The sequence below is a fragment of the Enhydra lutris genome, unplaced genomic scaffold (genome assembly GCF_002288905.1).
Source record: "Enhydra lutris kenyoni isolate GAN:26980312 unplaced genomic scaffold, ASM228890v2 scaffoldscaffold10, whole genome shotgun sequence".
NCBI lineage: Eukaryota > Metazoa > Chordata > Mammalia > Carnivora > Mustelidae > Enhydra > Enhydra lutris.
Window position 1 is genome coordinate 14,062,044 of NW_019154094.1, and position 19,168 is coordinate 14,081,211.

Below are 19,168 nucleotides of genomic sequence, written 5' to 3' on the forward strand. Positions count from 1 at the left end.
GCGTTATAACATCTGTAACTTGCAAATAGTGATGCCAAAAAAGGTGTGTGGTAGGGGGCAGTGTATGGGTGTGCCTGCCCACGTATGTGCAGAGAGAGTAAGAGAGAGAAAGCATACGTGACAAAATTTTAACAATCATCAAATCTAGGTAGAGGATATACAGGTGTTCATTGTACCCTTCTGTAATTTTTTATTTAAATATTTTCGTAATAATACGTTAGAAGCAAAGTAACATTTTGAAAGTCACACCATTGTATCTCCCAGAAATACTCCTGTTAACATGTTGTTTTAAATCCTTTTTGTCTGGGGCCCCTGGGTGGGTCAGTGGGTGAAGCCTCTGCCTTCGGCTCAGGTCATGATCTCGGGGTCCTGGGATCCAGTCCCGCATTGGGCTCTCTGCTCAGCATGGAGCCTGCTTCCCCCCTCTCTCTTCCTGCCTCTCTGCCTACCTGTGATCTCTCTCCGTCAAATAAATTAAAAAAAAAAAAATCCTTTTTGTCTTTTTTTTCTATGCAAAGATAAGTATTCCTTACACAATACACACACACAAAAGCAAGGGATCAAATGTACATTGGTCCATGTTCATTTATTCAGTCAAGTTAATTAACAAATGTTTGTTTAAGTATATCTTCCAGAGACCAGGGACATACACGAATTTTAGAAGATCTCTGAGTTTTCACAGAATATACCCTAAGAATTCATTGTGCCTCATTCATTACAACTACAGTTCATAAAAATCTTATGAGCAGACAGATGAAAATATTTGTGAGGTTTTAGTAATTGCATTATGATCCTCATCATGAAATAGCATTCCATCAACATAATAAAGTTGGCATTTTTTATTTTTGCTGTTCTTTCATTTCACAAGTATTTACTGTCTACAATGTTCAGTGTCAGGTGCTGCAGGGAGGTATGTAAGATACCAACTGCCTGCCCTTCTGAAGCTCACTCTGACACAGGATTGTAAATGCATTACTATGGGGATCAAAAGGGAAGGGAGTGGGGGCATAGAGAATGGATTCCTGATTTACCAGCAGGGTCTTCCAGAGGAGGTTCTTGGAGGAAATGACTTTTAAATTTAGATTTTTAAGAATGAACGGGAGTTAGACTCATACACTAGTTCCGAACACAAACGGGCTTTGGGGTGTTTGATAGTCCTTGGACAAGTTGCTTAACCTCTCTGTGCCTCAGGGATGATGTTGTAAAGCTCCAGTAACAAACTGCTTAGATCCCTGTCTGGAACAAAAGAGCTAAATTTATTGAGTACTCATTATTGCAATTTTTAAAAAAGATTTTATTTATTTATCGGACAGCAAGAGAGGGAACACAAGCAGAGGGAGTGGGAGAGGGAGAAGCAGGCTTCCTGCTGATCAGGGAGCCCCATGCAGGGCTGGATCCTAGGACCCTGGCATCATGACCTGAGCGGAAGGCAGACGCTTAACGACTGAGCCACCCAGGTGCCCCTAATTATTGCAATTTACAAAGAGTTATAATGTACCAGGCTTCATGCCTAGGCCAGAGCCAGAAACAAGACAAACCCTGTACCCAGCCTAGGAGTCTCTTCCCAACAGCTTGCCCTCCACGTTATTTTATACCCCAATAGCCTCTCCTGCAAATATAAAATGTTCATTTCCTAAAAAGCTTATGCTTTTTGTTTCTCCACGTTTTCGCCATCTACACTTGAGCTGAGGCACTTCTCCGAGGGCTCCGAGTGAAATCGGGGTGCTACAAGAGAAACCAAGAGCCCCAGCACCCAAAGGGCAGGGTGGAGAGCCTAAGGCCCAGCAGACAACACCAGTTGCCCCTGCCCCCTCGCTCCCCTGCGAGCGCACCCGCCAGCACGCCCCACTTTGATTGGTCCGTTCTTCCGGCTCGCCGGCATCACTCTGTCCAATCGGAGCAGCGCTTGTTGAGCGGCGGCGGCAACCGGCGTATACAGAGTTTGCGCATCCTGTGCAGAGAGCGAGAGGTCAGGCCATGAACCTGGGGTAAGCTGGGCCGAGAAGGGTGGTCTTTAGCGAAGATGGGATTAAAGCCGGGTTGCCCCCTTGGAGCCTTTTGTGGAACACCTTCGCGGCTTGCACCGCATTCAGCGGCTTTGCCTGGCTTCCCGAGGCGGAGAGGGGATAGGGGCCCGGGACGGCCTTTGCCACCGCCGTCGCTTTTCCACATCGTAACTCGGAGTACATCTGCCCGGGACCTCTTTCCGCCCTGTCACTGACCTCGGGGTGGTGACGGGGAAGAGACGATAAGCGGAGAGGGCAGATGGAGAGATAAAGCTTAGCGGCTTCCTGGGAGAAATCCTGGCACAGGCCCCCAGTACTTAGCGCCTCTGGCTTTGGTGTCTTTTCAGGCTGTCGGAGCGCCCAGATGAGTTTAACCCCCGGAATGCTAGGAACCGGGTCTTAAGGGATCCATGCCCTGCCAGTGCTTGGCTCCTGATAGACCCTCATTAAGTAGCGGTTGAGTAAAAAGGACTGTTGCAGGGTTTTCATCACTGGGAAGTTTAATATTTAAAAAAAAAAAAGGTACCAAATTCAGACTGTTGCACGTCATTTAGCAAATGAATTTTGCGTTCTAGAATGTGGAGAGAGAGAAGACATCAGCCTCTGAAGGAGTTTACAGTGCAGTAATGCTGAACAGACAGACTTTTCGGGTTCATTCTTTTGTTTGTTCAGTTTCACTGACGTAAACTTAAACTGTTCTAACCCTGCCTCAGGGAAACCTTTAAAACCCATTTTTTCCCCAGTATTTTATCTTGACAAATTAAGTTGGGGTATTTTGATGTCCTCTACTGAGTAGCCCTGCAAATTTCGTTCTTGCCAGTCAGACCTTTCCCATCCTTTCTCTTCTTTGGCCCGCTGGATTTAATTCTGTCTCTTGGACAGCACTTTTGTCTCAATTGATGGTTAGTGATACCCCCCCCCCCCCCACTTAGGAAACAGTGAATTAAATGTGAACTATTTTTGTTTTCAGTGGTTTTGATTAGAATCTTACGTTGAAGTTTCCTTGGCAGTGTCTGCTGTTACTTTGTGCTTTTGCATTGAACATGCACAAATAAATTAGAGCAGCCAAAGTTTATTACAGATTTGTTGTTGTGATAGTAACGAACTGTCAGTATGCTAAAAAAGTTAATAATCCTGGTGGCAGTGTTACAGTTCACTTTCAAAGCTGTAGCATGCCATAGAATGCGTTAGTCATGAGATCATTATGAAACTGGTAAACAGATACATTTTCCTCCTTTAAGGTAGGTGGGGAGTTTTGGTAACAGCATTTTTATTTTTTCCAGTCTAGAGTTGTAAGATTTAAATAATGCTATGATGATTGAATTGTTGCTTACCAGTAAGAAAATGAAGTTGCATGTTAAAGATAACAATGCTTTGCATTATTGGAAAGTTTCAGGAATTTTCTCCCTCTAGTGTTTAGTTTTATCTTGGATTGGATTCTTTTTATTAAAAGAATGGCTTACTATTTACAAGATTCCTGTATAAATTCAAAAGAACATATTTACTTTCAAGATTCAAATGAGCCTTTCATTTCTATTTAAAATGTTGCTGCTTCTTAAAAATGACAACTTTCTTTTATTTTGCAGAGATGGTTTAAAGCTTGAAACTGAATTGTTGGATGGAAAAACCAAGTTAATATTATCTCCATATGGTATGCTGTGTTATCAGAATCTAAAATGTTAATTTTAAATTCCTAGATAAAATTTATATGAGTTTAATATACTTTTTCCTTATAATAGAGTAATATTTAAGTGGTACTTTGCGGAAAGCTGTTTGGCTAACTTTCTCAGATTTATTTTTAGCCAAGTAAAGTCAGATTACATCACTGCTTACCACTGTCAGTATTTATTCATAAAACTTAATGTTTCAGTATATATTATGTTTAATATGTTGCCTAATGAATAATTTAGATGAAATCTATGTAATTATGTTCTGTACATGTAAAATGTGTTGTTATAGAAAATTAAATTTGTAGTAAGACCACAGTTGCTAAAGTTTTTAGTTTTAATTTTAAAACTCCGTATACTTTGGTAGTCCTCTTTTCTTTTTCTCTGATCTGTTTATAGTTCTACCTTGGAAAATAAACAGAAATGAAATAGAAATACTTGCACTACACTCTAAAAGTTAGAATACTCAGGACCTAAAGTTAATGCTTTGGGGGTTAATATTTCTACTAAATATCTTCTTAAAACAATGTTAATAAAAATTTTCTTTTATGACTGCCTTAGTATGTTTTTGTTTGATAGTTCAGTAATTATTGTTTTCTTTTGTAGAATGTAAATCAAAAAATTCTGTGAAGGTAAGCCAAATGAACTGACATGTTCTTGAATGTAAAATGTAGTTTTTTTTTGTTTTTTTTTTTTTTACAGTGGTTTGAAAATAATTCCTGTCAGTATATTATAAGGGATATGAGATAATGATGAGAAGTTATTGTTCTCTTGCTTTCAGGCTGGTCCTTTCACAGAAATGGGATCATAATTTTTCAGTTTAAAAAGTCATACAGAACCTCTTTCTCTAGGTCAGTGCTGGCTAATAAATCTTTTTGTGATGATGGAAATGTTCTAAGATTAGTGTTTTCCAAGATGGTAACCAGTCACTAGTCATGTGTAGTTACCGAACACTTAAAATGTGGCTAGTGTAACTAAGGAAGTGAATTATTAATTTTGTTTAATTTTTAATGTAGATTTAGTAGTTATTATGCAGTGCATATAACATTAACTCAGTGCAGTTCCTGAGATCTTTAAAAATATATATTCACACTTTAAAATGAAAACATTTTTCTTTTCATACTCAAATTCCATTTTTCCACACCAGAATGGTGAATTTGATTCACAAATTCATACATGCATTTTGCTTTCTCCTTTAAGAGATCATACTTGAACTTAATGATAATTTTCCTTTTAAATTATTTTTATCAGCAACCCACAATGCCTTTACCACTTTAACAACTTTTTGATATCCTACTTTTCTTATTCCCTATTTCTTTTTCCATTTTTAGATTAGTATCAGCAGAAATTTCAACTCCCCCCAAATTCACTATTGTCCTCTTTTTTCTTTTATCTTTGTAGCATCTTAAAGTCTTACTTTGCGTTTCTTGAATAGAGCTCAGTTTGGATGGTGTACTTTTCATCTCTAAGCTCTTGATGGCTTTGCTATTTTTTCCAGGTTTAATCAAGGTGAAGTTGCTTGAGTATCCAGCATAAGTGGGTGATGATAATCAGAGTAATTCCACATGCTACCTGTAAAAGTTACTTCTTTCTAAATATGGTATATAGCTATATACCTTGTCTGCTTTTTTTTAGTCACAATACAAATTGTATAATTTTTCCTGGTCCTGCACTATTTTTTTTTTTAAATATTTTAAGATTTTAGGGCCCCTGGGTGGGTCAGTGAGTTAAAGCCTCTGCCTTCGGCTCAGGTCATGATCCCAGGGTTCTGGGATCGAGCCCCTCATCGGGCTCTCTGCTCGGCAGGGAGTCTGCTTCCTCCTCTCTCTCTCTCTGCCTGCCTCTCTGCCTACTTGTGATCTCTGTCTGTCAAATAAATAAAATCTTTAAAAAATATATATATATATTATAAAAAAGATTTTAAAATTTATTTTAGTGGGGGGCACAGAGGGAGAGGAGACTTAGCCGTCTCCACAGTGAGTGCAGAGCACCACTTGAAGCTCTAGGCTCCATCTCCGGACCTTGAGATCATGACCTTATCTGAAACCAAGAGTTGGATGCTTAACTGACTGTGCCACCCAGGCACCACAGGTCCTGCTCTATTAAAATACTGCAACTAATTATTTTATTTGAGTCACATTAGCAAATACTGCACCCCTTTTTGAGATGTTAGATAAAAAGCTGCTTGTCATAGTTGATTTCCATCTTCCCCTGATCTCTTCTCTTTCACTTTTCCCCTCCTTCCATTTATGTCTTTAACGGATTTGCTGTAGCCACCACATTTGTGAAGACATTTCAGTCTTTTTAACCAACTTAGAACATATGATGGTTTCTGATAAAATCATTACAAGATTTTGCTAGTCGTCTAGAAATATTTTTTTCTAGGATTCTTTTTTCCAAAATAATGTGTCTCAGCCGATGTTATCTTAAATTATTTACTCTCTTAGAGCAAATTGTTTGGTTTTGTTCCTCTTGCTTTGGGGACTTCAGAATACTGATGATGGTAACTATGTGAGGTGATGGATATGTTAATTCGCTTGATTGTGACTATTTCACAGTGTATGCATATATCAAATCAAGTTGTACACTTTTTAAATATATACAAATTTTAATTGTCAATTATACCTTAATAAAGCTGGAAAAAATTACTGATGGAACCTAAGTCTCCCTTCTATATTGATTCTATTTTAAGTAGCTTCTCTTCCCGTATTTATAGGGGTTGGTAAGATCCTCCTCATTTTTTTCTTTGCTCTTTACAGAAGACCAAAAAAAACCAAAAAGAGTAGTGCTTATCTTTTTTTGCTTAAATCTGTTTTTCAGTCTCCCAGATCTCAGTTATCCAGCTATATGTTAGATTCTCTTTTCCATAAGTTACTGGTGGATTTTCATAGTGCTTTTCTTTTTCTGCTGGGAGAAGTTCCTGAGTGACTGCAGCACCTGTCCGCGTTTGTGGTTTCCCTTCCTCACAGGTTGAAGTACTGTCATTGTCAGTGTCTTCTTTAAACACGACTGAACTCGCATCATCAAGTTAAACACGTGTGGTCAGAGTACTTTCTTAATTTTTTCAAAATCCCTTCTGCATTTTTTTGAATCTGTGTAAGGAGTATAAAGTAAAAATGGTTACCAGCTCAATTTCTTAAGCTTATAGGAGGAGAAATGAAAGAAATATTAATGATTCAGTGTCATGAGTAATTTACAAATTCCAAACGCTTATGCATTTGTCTCACAAATTAGTTGAAATATTAAACATTTAAAATTTTTTTCCACAGGTATTTCTACATGTGAGAACCAGAGTAGTGACATACTAAAGGGTGTATAGAGTATTAGTGTTAGGTAGCATATTTTATAATTTAAAATGTTACTTTTCTCTGGTTCTTTCTGGCCTTGGATCCTGGCCCCATATAAATGGTAAACTCAGCCAATATTAAACAGATGCTTTGGACTTTGTTTATATTATGAAAAATATTGGTAGAATTAAAACTAGTTAAAAGAGCCAGCTTGCTACATAAAAATGTTTGAGACATGAAGACTATTCTTCGATCTGTTAAAATTCATCTGATCCAGTAAGCGCTTGGGGAATTATTTGGGCTAGATTGCTTTGTCTTATGAAGTAACCTGAATATGATTGAATATTTATTTGGTAGGTCATGATTTTTTGCTGGCTCCATTCATTTTTTTTTTCCCCCTGCTGTTTAGCTACAAAAATTATCAGGGGCTGCCTGGGCGGCTCAATCATTGAAGCATCCCACTCTTGGTTTTGGTTCAGGTCATGGTGTCAGTGTTGTGAGATCAAGCCCTGCTCTGAGCTGGGTGTGGACCCTCCTTGGGATTCTCCCTCTCCCTTTCCCGGGCCCCGCCCCCCAAAAAGTAATCAGACTTGAGCTGAATATGTATGGATCTCATGCCAGATCATTGCCCTTTTCCCCCTTCTTATTAAATATTTTTAGAAGATTTTTTTTTTTTTTTGTATATTTTTTTCTCTTGTAAGTGGAATGTGGTGGGATAATTCTACTTAAATTAGAACTCCAGTTAGTAGGTTTCTATTTAACAAGGATTTATTAAAGCTGTAAAATTTTAGTGGAGTGCCGTTCTTGTCTGTATTTCTTCTGTGACTGAGAGGGAAAAATGAGTAAAGCCTAGGCCTTATTTTCTGAATGTGGGGTTATCAGTCAGGTAAATAACTATACAATAAAGTAGAATATAATGTATGCCATGGTAGGGCTATAAAAGGCAGAGAACACTGCAAAGAGCATCTCTTTGTAGTTTGTGGGGACCAGGGAAAGCTTTGTAAAAGGAGGTGACATTTTAATTAGAACTTAAAAGGTGAGGCAGATATTTATAAGTAAGTAGGTATGGGAGTATATTCTAACCTTAGAAAATAGCAAAACACCAAGATAGCATAATTTGCATCTGGGGAATAGTGGGTATCTTGGGGGAAGTGTAGAACATAAAGCTTGGAGGGAAGGGAATCTTACAGAGTTTAGATGTGTACTCAGTTTGAACTTCCTTGATTTATGTATAGGAGCATTAAAGAATTTTTGAAAAGAAGTCCATACAGTATAATTTGTGTTGTAGGAAAGGGCTTCAGACAGTGTGGTGAAGGACAGATTATAATGGGGAGACTAGTCATGGACCAGTTACAGTTCAAGGAGAGTCTTAGGTATTCCTGAATATGTGTAGTGGTTAGTGAAATGGGAAAAAAGGGACAGAAATGAGAGACTTTCAGGATATGTTAATGGTATGCATTGTACTTATTAGTAGTTTGAATGAGCAACTGATTAGAGATATGAAATGTTCAACTATCAGTGACCAAAAAAAGCCCAGTGTGAATCAGAGAAAGGTGACATCACAGTAGCTGTAGTTAGAGACTGAGGAGGTAGGGCTCAGCTGTGTAAGCTATATGCAATCTGCTGATAATTTGCTTAATCCACATAGTGGTTTCCAAAAACTAGAGTGAACTATCTAAAAATTGGAAAATTTAATGTAAATCTGCTTTTTTGGTTCTCTTGAAATATTGGGTAATCTAGTAAGTAGACTAAAATTCCTCTTTGGAGGTGTAGGCTGGTTCTGAGTTGTGGCTGCCTCCTTTAGATGGAAAAATGATTTTCAGCTCATTCCAGTTCCTACCAAGCCTAATTTACAGTAGGTATTTGAGGTTCCCATCTTTCTTAGAGAATTAGTTGTATTAAAATAACCTCAGTGGCACCTGGTTGGCACAGCCAGTTTAGCACCCCACTCTTGGTTTTGGCTTGGTCATGACCTCAGAGCTGTGAGGTCAAGGCCTACGCTGGGCTCTGTGTTCATTGAGGAGTCTGCTTGAGACTCCCTCTCTCCCTCCACCTCGATCCCTCCCTTCTCTACTCTAAAGTAAATAAATAAATCTTAAAAAAAGCCATAAGTTGGGAGGGTAAAAAGGCATTTTCCATTGTGATACTGGTGTTATTAAAAGCCTAAGGCCAGGAACAAATAAGATGTAGATGAGATGAAGAGGAAAATAAGCAGATCTTGTGGCTGATAGTACAGGTACATTTTGAATAGTAGGGTGAAATGGGATTGGCTGTTGGTCTAAGTATGGTTATATATTTTGTAAGTTACAAAGGACAAGGAGAGTTGGGATGTAAGCTGGGTGAAAATCATGTGGCATCTACCTCACTCTCTGACGGCAAGTATGTTACTAATCTTTATCTAGCACTTTTCCATATTGGTGAGCACATAAAAAGCAACAGTGAATTTTGATTGAATGACCGTTGAATTATTTTAGTTTAATTGGGTTTGCCAAAATGTACAGCGAATTAAATAGAGGAAAGATATGAGATAGGCAGGGTGTAATCTAGTAATGTTGTAATGAAATCCTGAATTTAGGCTTATAATCCTGTAAATGGTGAGAAAAAGATATTTGGAAGGAAGAAATGACCAATACTTGTGCATAAGCTAAAGAAGTCCATGAAGGAGGATAAAGTTAAAGACGACTCCATGCTTACTGGTCTGAGAGATTAGAAAACAGTGCCACAGAAATGGGATATTTTGAAAGAGGGAACAAGTATGGGAGAGAAAGATAATTCAGTTTTTAAATGGTATAGTTGAGGATAATAAAAAATTTACTGAACACCTGCTCTGTTCCACTCAGTGTTCTGTACTGGGGTTATAGATGGCAGTGGACAAAGTATACAAAAATTTCTGCCCTAGGGAGTTTGCATTGGAAAAGGAGTAAGATGAAAAGTGGTATAGAGAAAAATAAAGGAGAGAAAGGGGGAGAGGCACACTACAGGTGCACAGTAGTCTTTGGAAAAGGGTATGCTAGGTAGATGAGAGTGTGAGAGAGTGTGAGAAACCTGCTACAACTACCCTCCCCCCCGAAAAAAAAAGAGGAAATCAACAATTTTAAATAGGATGGTCAGAGAAGACCTTACTGAATTAGTGATGTTGGTTGAGAGAAGACCTTACTGAGTTAGTGATGTTGGTTGAGTGCATGAACCATGTAGAATCTGAAGGAAGGGTGTCCCAGTTAGAGGGATTGATTAGTGTGCTAAGGCCTAAAACTGGAGTCCCTTATGAATACGAGGAATAGCCAAGAAGCCCATATGACTGGAGGCTGAGATAGAAGATGAGATCAGAGAGATCAGATAAGGGGATAAAGTGTGAAGAAAGCACAGATCATTAGGTCTGTTTTGGTTATTGTGTGAAGTTCAGCTTTCCCTCCTAAGTAAGATAGGAAACCATTAGAAAGTTTGAAGAAAGCGCATGATCTGACTTAACCTCTTAAGGTACTCACTGTGGCCGCTCTGTTGAGAACAGATTGGGGAGCAAGGGCAGAAGCAAGAAAATCTGAAGGCTTTTCAGTAATTCAGGCAAGAACTAATGTCTTCGGGTAGAGGGATGGTAAGAGTTTTTCAGGAGTGGTCAGATTTAGGATATATTTTGAAGATGGAGCAAAACAAGGTCTGATGAAAGTGTGGCATATGAGAGAATAGGTGATAATTCCAAAATTCTTGTCATGGGTAGGTGAGATGGGAAAAATGAAGGGAGAAAGTTATTTAGGGGCATGTGGGAGATCAAGAGTTTGGTTTTAGGCATGCTGTTTTAAATGGCTATTAATAACCCAGTGGAAGTGTTTGGATAGGGAGATGGAACCTCAAGTTAGGGGAGAGGTCCATTCTGGAGACAAATTTGGGAGTCATCAGCATATGGATAATACTTAGAACCACAAGGGTAAATGAAATTAACAAGTGAATGAGGCAAGTGAGAGCTAAGAGATTCTGGGACTAAGCAATTGTTAAGAGGTCTGGGGGAAAGGGAGCCAGCCAGTGAAGACTGAGAAGGAACAGCAAGAACCAGAATTGTGGAGTCCTCAGGAAATTAAGTAGAGAAAGTGATTCAAAATGGGAGGAATAATCAACGGTGTCACATGCTGCTAGTAAGTCTGGTAAGATGATCTGAAGAACAGTCACAATTTGCAATGTAGTTATTAATGACCTGGATGAGCAGTTTTGGTGGAATGGTGTTGTTGAAAGCTTGGCTGGAATGGGGTTGTGGGAGATGGAAAAGTAGTATCATGTATTTTTAAAGATGATAAAGATGTGATTTAGTAGGAAAGAAACAGTTGGTTCAGGAGAAAGCAAAGGATTGCTAGAGAAAGATCCCTGAGAAAGAAGGAATTAAAGGAGTATCTACAAGTAACAGGAGTATAAGCAGTTTGTATGAGTACTGATCCTGGTACAGATTTAGTGGTAGAAACTTGGAAATTTTTTCTGAATGCTTCTCTGTAAGATTTTCAGTGCAGTAGTATTCAAGATCTTCAGCTGAGAATTAGTATGAAAGGGAAAGTGTTAGTTTTGGGAAAGAGGAGAAAGTTGAAATTGTTAAAATTTTGAGTGAGAGAGTTAATGAATGAAATGTGTAACTACCAAGTAGCATGAAGGGCACAATTGTTTTGGGTTATATATTTAAGGTGAAACTAGATATTGTGGCTTTGTGTTTTTCTTCTTGAGTGCAGGCACAGAGTAGGTGAAGAGTTAGATTTTACCAGTCTGGGGATTTGCAAAGCATATATGTTAGAGCAGAGGAGTTGAGAATACAGGGTGATGGTGGTTTTGGTTAATCGTGGAATTTAAGATTGGTAAGGGAGGACAAGAGGAAGGTGGTAGGATAAATAGATCATAGATCCCAGCTGAGTTAAAGAATTATCAGAATTGGGATATGCAAGAAAAGTGAGCTGGGAAACATTGGGTGTTGGTCATTCTTGAAACAGATTATGGAGGGATTGTAGTTAGGAATAGTTACAAGGTTAGTATAATCTATCACTATGAGGATGAGTAGCTGAGGTAGCATGGAGGACAAGAATCTAGGAGCAGAGTTCAAGGAAATGAGAGGCCAGGAAATTGAAAGAATGATCTATGTGGATATGAAAGCACTAATAATTAAGATAGGAGTTATGTTAGAGGGACATTGACCCACAAGTTAAGTTATTCAAGAAATAACTAACCTACGTTACTAACTCACAGGTCTATAGATATCTATAAAGAAAAGAGGTGGTCTGAGTGACATATCATGACATGAGATTCAAAGTCAAAGTAGAATGGAGATGTCCTGTAACAACTAGAATAAAACTTCTGTATTCATTATGTTGAAATAAAATTGTAATTTCCAGTTGTTGATGAAGCTTTCAAGTGAAGATTTGGAAAGGTTAAATGTTAGTATCTCATGGAGATAGTGTCTTAACAGCAAAATGGAAAAAAGTTTAGAGGCCTGACGTCACAGATTATATAAAGATAATTGTTGATTTTTCATGGACTATTGTAAAGAATAAATTTTTGGTGTTTTAACAGATGGGAAATAAGACCAAGCTTGCAAAATGTCCTTTAAGAACAAAACAAACTGGATACATTCTCAAATCAACACAAAATACTTGTATCAGGAGTGGAAAACTTTTGCAAAAGAAGAGAATGGGTTCAGAAACTTCACTGGCAAAAGGCGAAAAAAATAGTATGACTTTTTCACCCACTAAGGATTTATGTAAGCAGTGTATAGATAAAGACTGTCTTTATGTCCAGAAAGAGAGTTCACCTGCAGCCCCCAATATACAGAAGACTAGAAACACCATAAATACATCTGTAGTAGCTAAACAGAAGCTTTGCAAAAAACACATCACAGCTGAAAATATGAAGAGCAGTTTGGTGTGTCTAACACAAGACCAACTACAACAGATTTTGATGACTGTGAACCAAGGAAATAGATCTGTTTCCCTGATTGAAAATGGAAAGGAAGAAAAAAGTAAGGTTTTTCTGAAGTTTTAATTAATATTAATTTTACCAGTATGTGTTTTAGAATTTCTCATTCTTTGGATTTTACATAACTGTGCCTCTGAAATTCTAATTTACCACGTAGCAGTCTTTTAAAATATTCTTTTAGAGAATATTCTCATGCAAAATTACTTTTATAGCTGTAATATGCCATATTTTAAGGTTAATGCTCAGAATATTACAATCATGTTACAATAGCTTTAAGAAACCCAGTTCTGTGGATTCTAAAGATACTAAAGATCTTAGTACAAAAAGATGTTGTACTTATTCCGAAATGTAGAAAGCTTTACTTACATTAAAAATAATTACATAGGGGCACCTGGGTGGCTCAGTGGGTTAAGCCTCTGCCTTCGGCTCAGGTCATGATCTCAGGGTCCTTGGATCCAGCCCTGCATCAGGCTCTCTGCTCAGTGGGAAGCCTGCTTTCCCCTCTCTCTCTCTGCCTGCTGCTCTGCCTACTTGAGATCTCTCTCTCTCTCTGTCAAATAAATAATAAAATCTTTAAAAAAATAATTATATAAAATGTTCTAAAAAATCAGTATAGTATTTCTAGTGAAAATTGGAGAAACCTTATTTTGAATATTTGACTTGAGTTGCTTAAAAGGATTATTTTCCTGGCCCCTGCGTTGTACTTTTCCTGACCCTTAATCCCTGCTAAGCATTGGCAGCACTGTCTTTTTAACCAATATAAAATACAGACTTGGGGGACGCCTGGGTGGCTCAGTGGGTTAAGCCTTTGCCTTCGGCTCAGGTCATGATCTCAGGGTCCTGGGATTGAGTCCCCATCGGGCTCTCTGCTCAACGGGGAACCTCCCCGCCCCCCCCCCCACCTGCCTCTCTGTCTACTTGTGATCTCTGTCTGTCAAATAAATAAAATCTTAAAAAGAAAATATAGACTTGGAAGGAATAGAAGAATGTTACATGTCTTCTGTTTCATTAGCCAGAGCATTGTATTATGTTTTTAAAAGCCTTCTGATTTCTTTAGTGTTGTTGAGCTAAGGAATTAATATGAATAGAAACATCATTAAAATTTTGTTAGGCAATAATGAAATAAATAAAAATAACATTAACAGTCACCAGGAGGAGGTCCACAATGATCTGGGGACTAGGTAGCTTCTGTATATTCCCAAGGTGTTCAAGTTGAAGTAATTTGTCTTGGTTTAGATTATTCTTTGTAAAATGAGGGAGCTGGGTCTTTAAAGCTAGAATTGTAGCCTAGAGAACAAAAGATAACAACTTAAAGCATGTAATGAGAGAGAATGTCAACAAAGTTGAAGGTAGAATTTGTCTAATCATACAGTGACCTGCATATTAAATATACTTTCTCCTCGGAGCGCTCAGTGGATTAATAAGCCTCTGCCTTCGGCTCAGGTCATGATCTCAGGGTCCTGGCATCGAGTCCCACATCGGGCTCTCTGCTCAGCGAGGAGCTTGCTTCCTGCTCCCCCGCCCCCACCTGCTTGTGATCTCTCTGTCAAATAAATAAATAAAATCTTTAAAAAATATATATGTGTATATATATATATACTTTCTCCTCATTGGGAAAACTAGCACATTAAGAAGAACTAGAACAATTTCTGAGTCAAGAATAGGAGCCTATATGAAATATTTGGAATAGATATAATGGAGGTATAGAGATGGTTTTTCATTGATTTTCCAGCTAAATGAGAAAAATAAAGACAAGGTGATGAGTTTTTCATAAACCTATTTGCATTTATTCTTTAAGTTCTGATTTGTGTTTTATATTATTCTTTAAGTTCTGATTTGTGTTTTATACTATTGGTAAAAATACTGTTAGCAAGAGTAAATAGAAGATTTTTGTTGTTGTTTGTTTTCATATTGGACACATGAGGTTATACAGCAATGGTCGTATCACTGGACCTTTTAACCTCTGGGCTCAGTTTCCTTTTTTGACAAAAGGGAATCATAATACCCACTAAAGGACTGCTGTGAGAGGTGATTACTTTGTTAATGTGTAAGGCAGTGTTTCTAAAGTGTGTAGCAGTATGCCAAAATAAGGTATTGTAATACATGCGATTTTAGTGTTCATTTTAAAACCTGCATTTTTACCCCCTAGGTCATGGCAATCTACATTTAAACGATATTTCCAATCAGCCAGAGGATGAGAACATTATGGGAGTATTCCAGAAAACTGAGACGCTTTCATCTCTCCTAGATGAAAATAAATCTGTTTTAAGTACAAATCAAGAGACATCTAAGCAGTATGAGCAGAAAATTGCCATGTATGTAACTCATATCTGTTATTGTGGAGTCGTCATGTGAAAATGGTTTTGCTTTTCTTTGAATTTCATGTGAAATTTTCAGTCTGAAGACTGAAAGCTATTTAAGTTTATTACGTAATATTTATGGAGTAGCTTGTATAGAAACAAGATTTCTGTTATTTTTTTGTGTTGTTTTAGAGAGAATGTTTGGAAACCAGCTGACATATTCAGTACTCTGGGGGAAAGAGAACGTGACAGAAGCTTGTTGGAAGCAAAAAAAGCCCAGTGGAGAAAAGAGCTTGGTAGATAATTGTTATACATTTTATTATTGTTTTGTTGCCTTAAGGAGTATATATTAAGGTTGAAATAGGTTTTTTCAGTATGATTTTATAAAAAAATTTTGTTTTATAACATTTACCATCTAGACTAATTTGTTGCAATATGTAGAAAGTGTTGTGGTTTTATATTCCTTTAGGTTGTGACTTTTGTCTGGTAGTCTCTTGGTGTGTACTAGAAGACCAGAGGTGAGCAATAAGCCTTAATGTCATCAGTATCATTCTGGAGCTCAAAGATTCCTAAACTTTTCTCATTTCTTGAGAATCCATTTTCATATTTCTCCATTGTAGAAATCCTATGGATTTAAAGATGGTTTGATTTAAAAATAGAGTTCATTCTTTAAAATAAAACATTCTGACCAAGAATCATTAAAGATTCTTGCTTTTTTTTAGCCAAAGACCTTGTAACAGAAAAATTTATCTTTTCTATTAAGAGTCTTAAAATATTGATAGTAACTAAGAAACTCTTGCTTCTTCTTGGACTAAACTTATGGTCTGCATGTCAGAATTTGGAAAATATGTGAAGTAACAGTTGTACTTCCTTTTTTTTTTTTTTTTTTTTTTTTAAAGATTTTATTTATTTGAGAGAGAATGAGTGAGAGAGAGCTTGAGAGAGAAGGTCAGAGGGAGAAGTAGACTCCCCGAGGAGCTGGGAGCCTGATGCGGGACTCGATCCTGGAAGTCCGGGATCATGACCTGAGCTGAAGGCAGTCGCTCAACCAACTGAGCCACCCAGGCGCCCCAACAGTTGTACTTCTTAAGAATAACTGTACTAAAAGCATAAAAATGGGCTTTACCCTCCATTCAAGTAGGAAATCCTATGAGGCAGTCATAACACTGTGAAGACAGGTGATAGAAAAAAAGAGATAAGCAGAAGAAAACAGGCATGAATTCGTGTTGGAAGTCAAGGTAACAGAGAAGTTTGAAGAAATTAAATGTAGCAGTATCTGAAGGTTTGGAGATTTGATGTGTGTATATCATACTTTCAGTTTTAAATATTTTCTTTGAATACAAATTTTGCTTATCAAACTGTAATACCAAACTTCTGAAGTTGGATGGAACTACTTGGAAATGACTGAAGTGTTTTATGCTTTATTATGTAAAAAATTTACTTTCTTATATTTGATCCTGTTTAAAAACTGATCTCTCTTTTTGTTGAAGTAACGCTTTCATTAATATTCTTGAAATTTAAGTTTATACATCTCCGAATTTTTAAGAACTACTGATGCTTTCAGGCCTAGTTTTTATATCAGTTTGTTAAACACAAGATTTTGGTTTTTTTACTCTTCAGCAGTTATGAATAACAGAGGCTAATATTTATTACATATTACTTTGAGCTAGACCCTAGCTCACATTTTACAGAAGAAACTGAATTTTAAGAATGCTAATAGCAATTTGCCCACAGTTGCATAGCTAGGAAGTGGTTGGATTTGATTCTAGGATCCTTGATTTTTATTGCTAATTATAATAAACATTTTATAGCCATTGTGCTATACTTAAGTTTGGTTCTGGTTAAATGTTTTTTTCCATATCTCTTAAAATTCTTCTCTGTCTTGTGAGTTAATCTCCTTAAAAAACAATTTTGATTAGATCTGTATTGGAATCTCCGCTCTTTAAGAAGGTCATGATTTGTTTACATGATTTGTTTTTTACAGTTTTTTTACATTTTTTTAAAAAGGACATTATTTACAGATGAACAGGTTGCTTTAAAGAAGAAAGAAAAAGAAGCTTCTGAGAAATGGAACAATCCTTGGAAAAAATTTGACAGTGATAAAATAGTATGGGAAAAATTTCAAATTCTTGACCAGCCTAAGGTAAGAGTATCAAAATGAAGCATTTATGGAATATAAGACATCTTAATTTTACTTTTTAAAATGCTAAGCCATATTTATATCATAAAGCTTTTTAAAAATTATCTTTCCTATGTTACTGTAAAACAATGTTGTATTTTGAATTTAATTATGACCTCATCTAGTATCTATTTGCATTCTATAAATTGTCTTACTATGTAGGTAATTGTAGAGGCCTGAGGCACCTTGTTTAGGCTCTTGTAAAAGAGCTCTGCAAGTTTTTAGATGACCACGAAACTCTTACACTGACCATGTGGTATCTGCCACAAGGTTATATCAAACATAAGTGATTGCTTATCAAGCATAAGTATACACCAGGTGTCCCTTAGGTAGTGTTTTAGTGACCTTTAAGTTGTGTCTGTGCTTAATATTACACAGAGAAAAAGTACCCTTGTTTTCTCTTTTAGACTTGTGCTAGCTCTTCCAGCATTCTGTCACAGTCTCCCAGTCAGATAACAGTGGTCCAGACTGATGGGCACCCACTACCTAGAGCTAGTCAGATTTTAGAGGTAAGTCATAGGTGTCACTACTTTGAATATATAAGCCCATTAATACTTGATCTTTATATTACCTATTTTCCTTGAAAGAGTGGACCTTAATACTCTCATTTTTAATTATTGGTTAATTTTTACTGAATGCACTATGCTCCTTAAATTTAAAAAAGTTATGAACTGTTTCTTTTATATGCATATAGTAATTGTTCCTTCCTAGTGAACACTTGCTTTTAACAAATGTATTCTGAAAATAGTATAGTAACCTAAAGGGAATGATTCTGACGGGAGACATTTTCAGCACTGGTAGATTTGTTATAGAATCCCTCCAAGTTAGATTGTTTGTATGGCTTTCATGGCTGTTTGTTCTGCTCTATATAGAGCTGACTGCCTATATCATAGAGTTTTATAGTTGTTGATAATTGCAATAAATTAGCCTTGATAGAAGACATTTTGCAAAAATCTACAGTTCTGGATGATAGGTTTTTTTTTGTTGTTGTTGTTATGGAGGATAAGTTTTTTTAAAGTGGGGGAGCAGCAGAGGTAGAGGGAGAGAGTATCTTCAGCAAGCTTCACTCTCATCACTCTGAGATCCTGACCCAAGCCAAAATCAAGAGTTGGACACTTAACTGAGTGAGCCATTCAGGCACCCCTGCGTGATAATTTTAAGTGTAAAGTTTAAAATTTAATGCATGCAAATACTACTAAAAACTGCAGCTAAAACTATTCATGAAGTTGGTAGGAATCAGTTGTTAGTTTATTTACATTTCAACATTAAGATTGAAGAATCTTTAATACTAAAGATACTAAGGTATTTTCAGTTTGCAAAAAAGTTTATGTTGAAATGTTAGTATATTATTTATTGCTTAATTTGCACTATTTTTAAGGTTATTATGTGTGAGTAATTCATAGTATGATTGCTAAAACAAATAGCCATTTGAGGCTATTTTTAGGTGTTTTTACATTTTGTATATATTTTTAAATGCTAGCATGCATCTTTTTTTATAATACAAAAAAACCAATAAAATTATTTATATTTTGCCATAGAGATGGGAGTTGGGGATGGGAGAAAGACTAAAAAGTAAAATACACACTAAATGTAAGGCTGGACAACCTGTGGTTAAAGAATATGATTATCTACTCACCCTCATAGTATTTAAATATAGTTTTTATGCATTTTTATATGCATGTGGTAAGATATTGGAGAGATGCTATTGAGGGGAAGTGAATTTAACTGTGTAACTAAAAACCCCCCCTTCTTAAATGTCTGAAAACAGTTGGTTTCAGAAATCCAAGCC

At 36.8% G+C, this 19,168-nt stretch overlaps 1 protein-coding gene across 1 annotated transcript in view; it reads left to right on the forward strand.

Annotated features, from left to right (window-relative positions):
- Positions 1-1,914: 1,914 nt before the first annotated feature.
- The window catches only part of LOC111143962 (coiled-coil domain containing 66), a 68,149-nt gene continuing 50,895 nt past the window's right edge, over positions 1,915-19,168 (forward strand). Inside the window, exons 1-8 of the mRNA XM_022497999.1 lie at positions 1,915-1,988; positions 3,593-3,657; positions 4,280-4,305; positions 12,499-12,943; positions 15,050-15,215; positions 15,393-15,496; positions 17,222-17,343; positions 17,787-17,888. Coding sequence (XP_022353707.1) covers positions 1,978-1,988; positions 3,593-3,657; positions 4,280-4,305; positions 12,499-12,943; positions 15,050-15,215; positions 15,393-15,496; positions 17,222-17,343; positions 17,787-17,888 — 1,041 coding nt within the window. The 5' untranslated portion in view covers positions 1,915-1,977. The remainder of the gene's footprint in view (positions 1,989-3,592; positions 3,658-4,279; positions 4,306-12,498; positions 12,944-15,049; positions 15,216-15,392; positions 15,497-17,221; positions 17,344-17,786; positions 17,889-19,168) is intronic.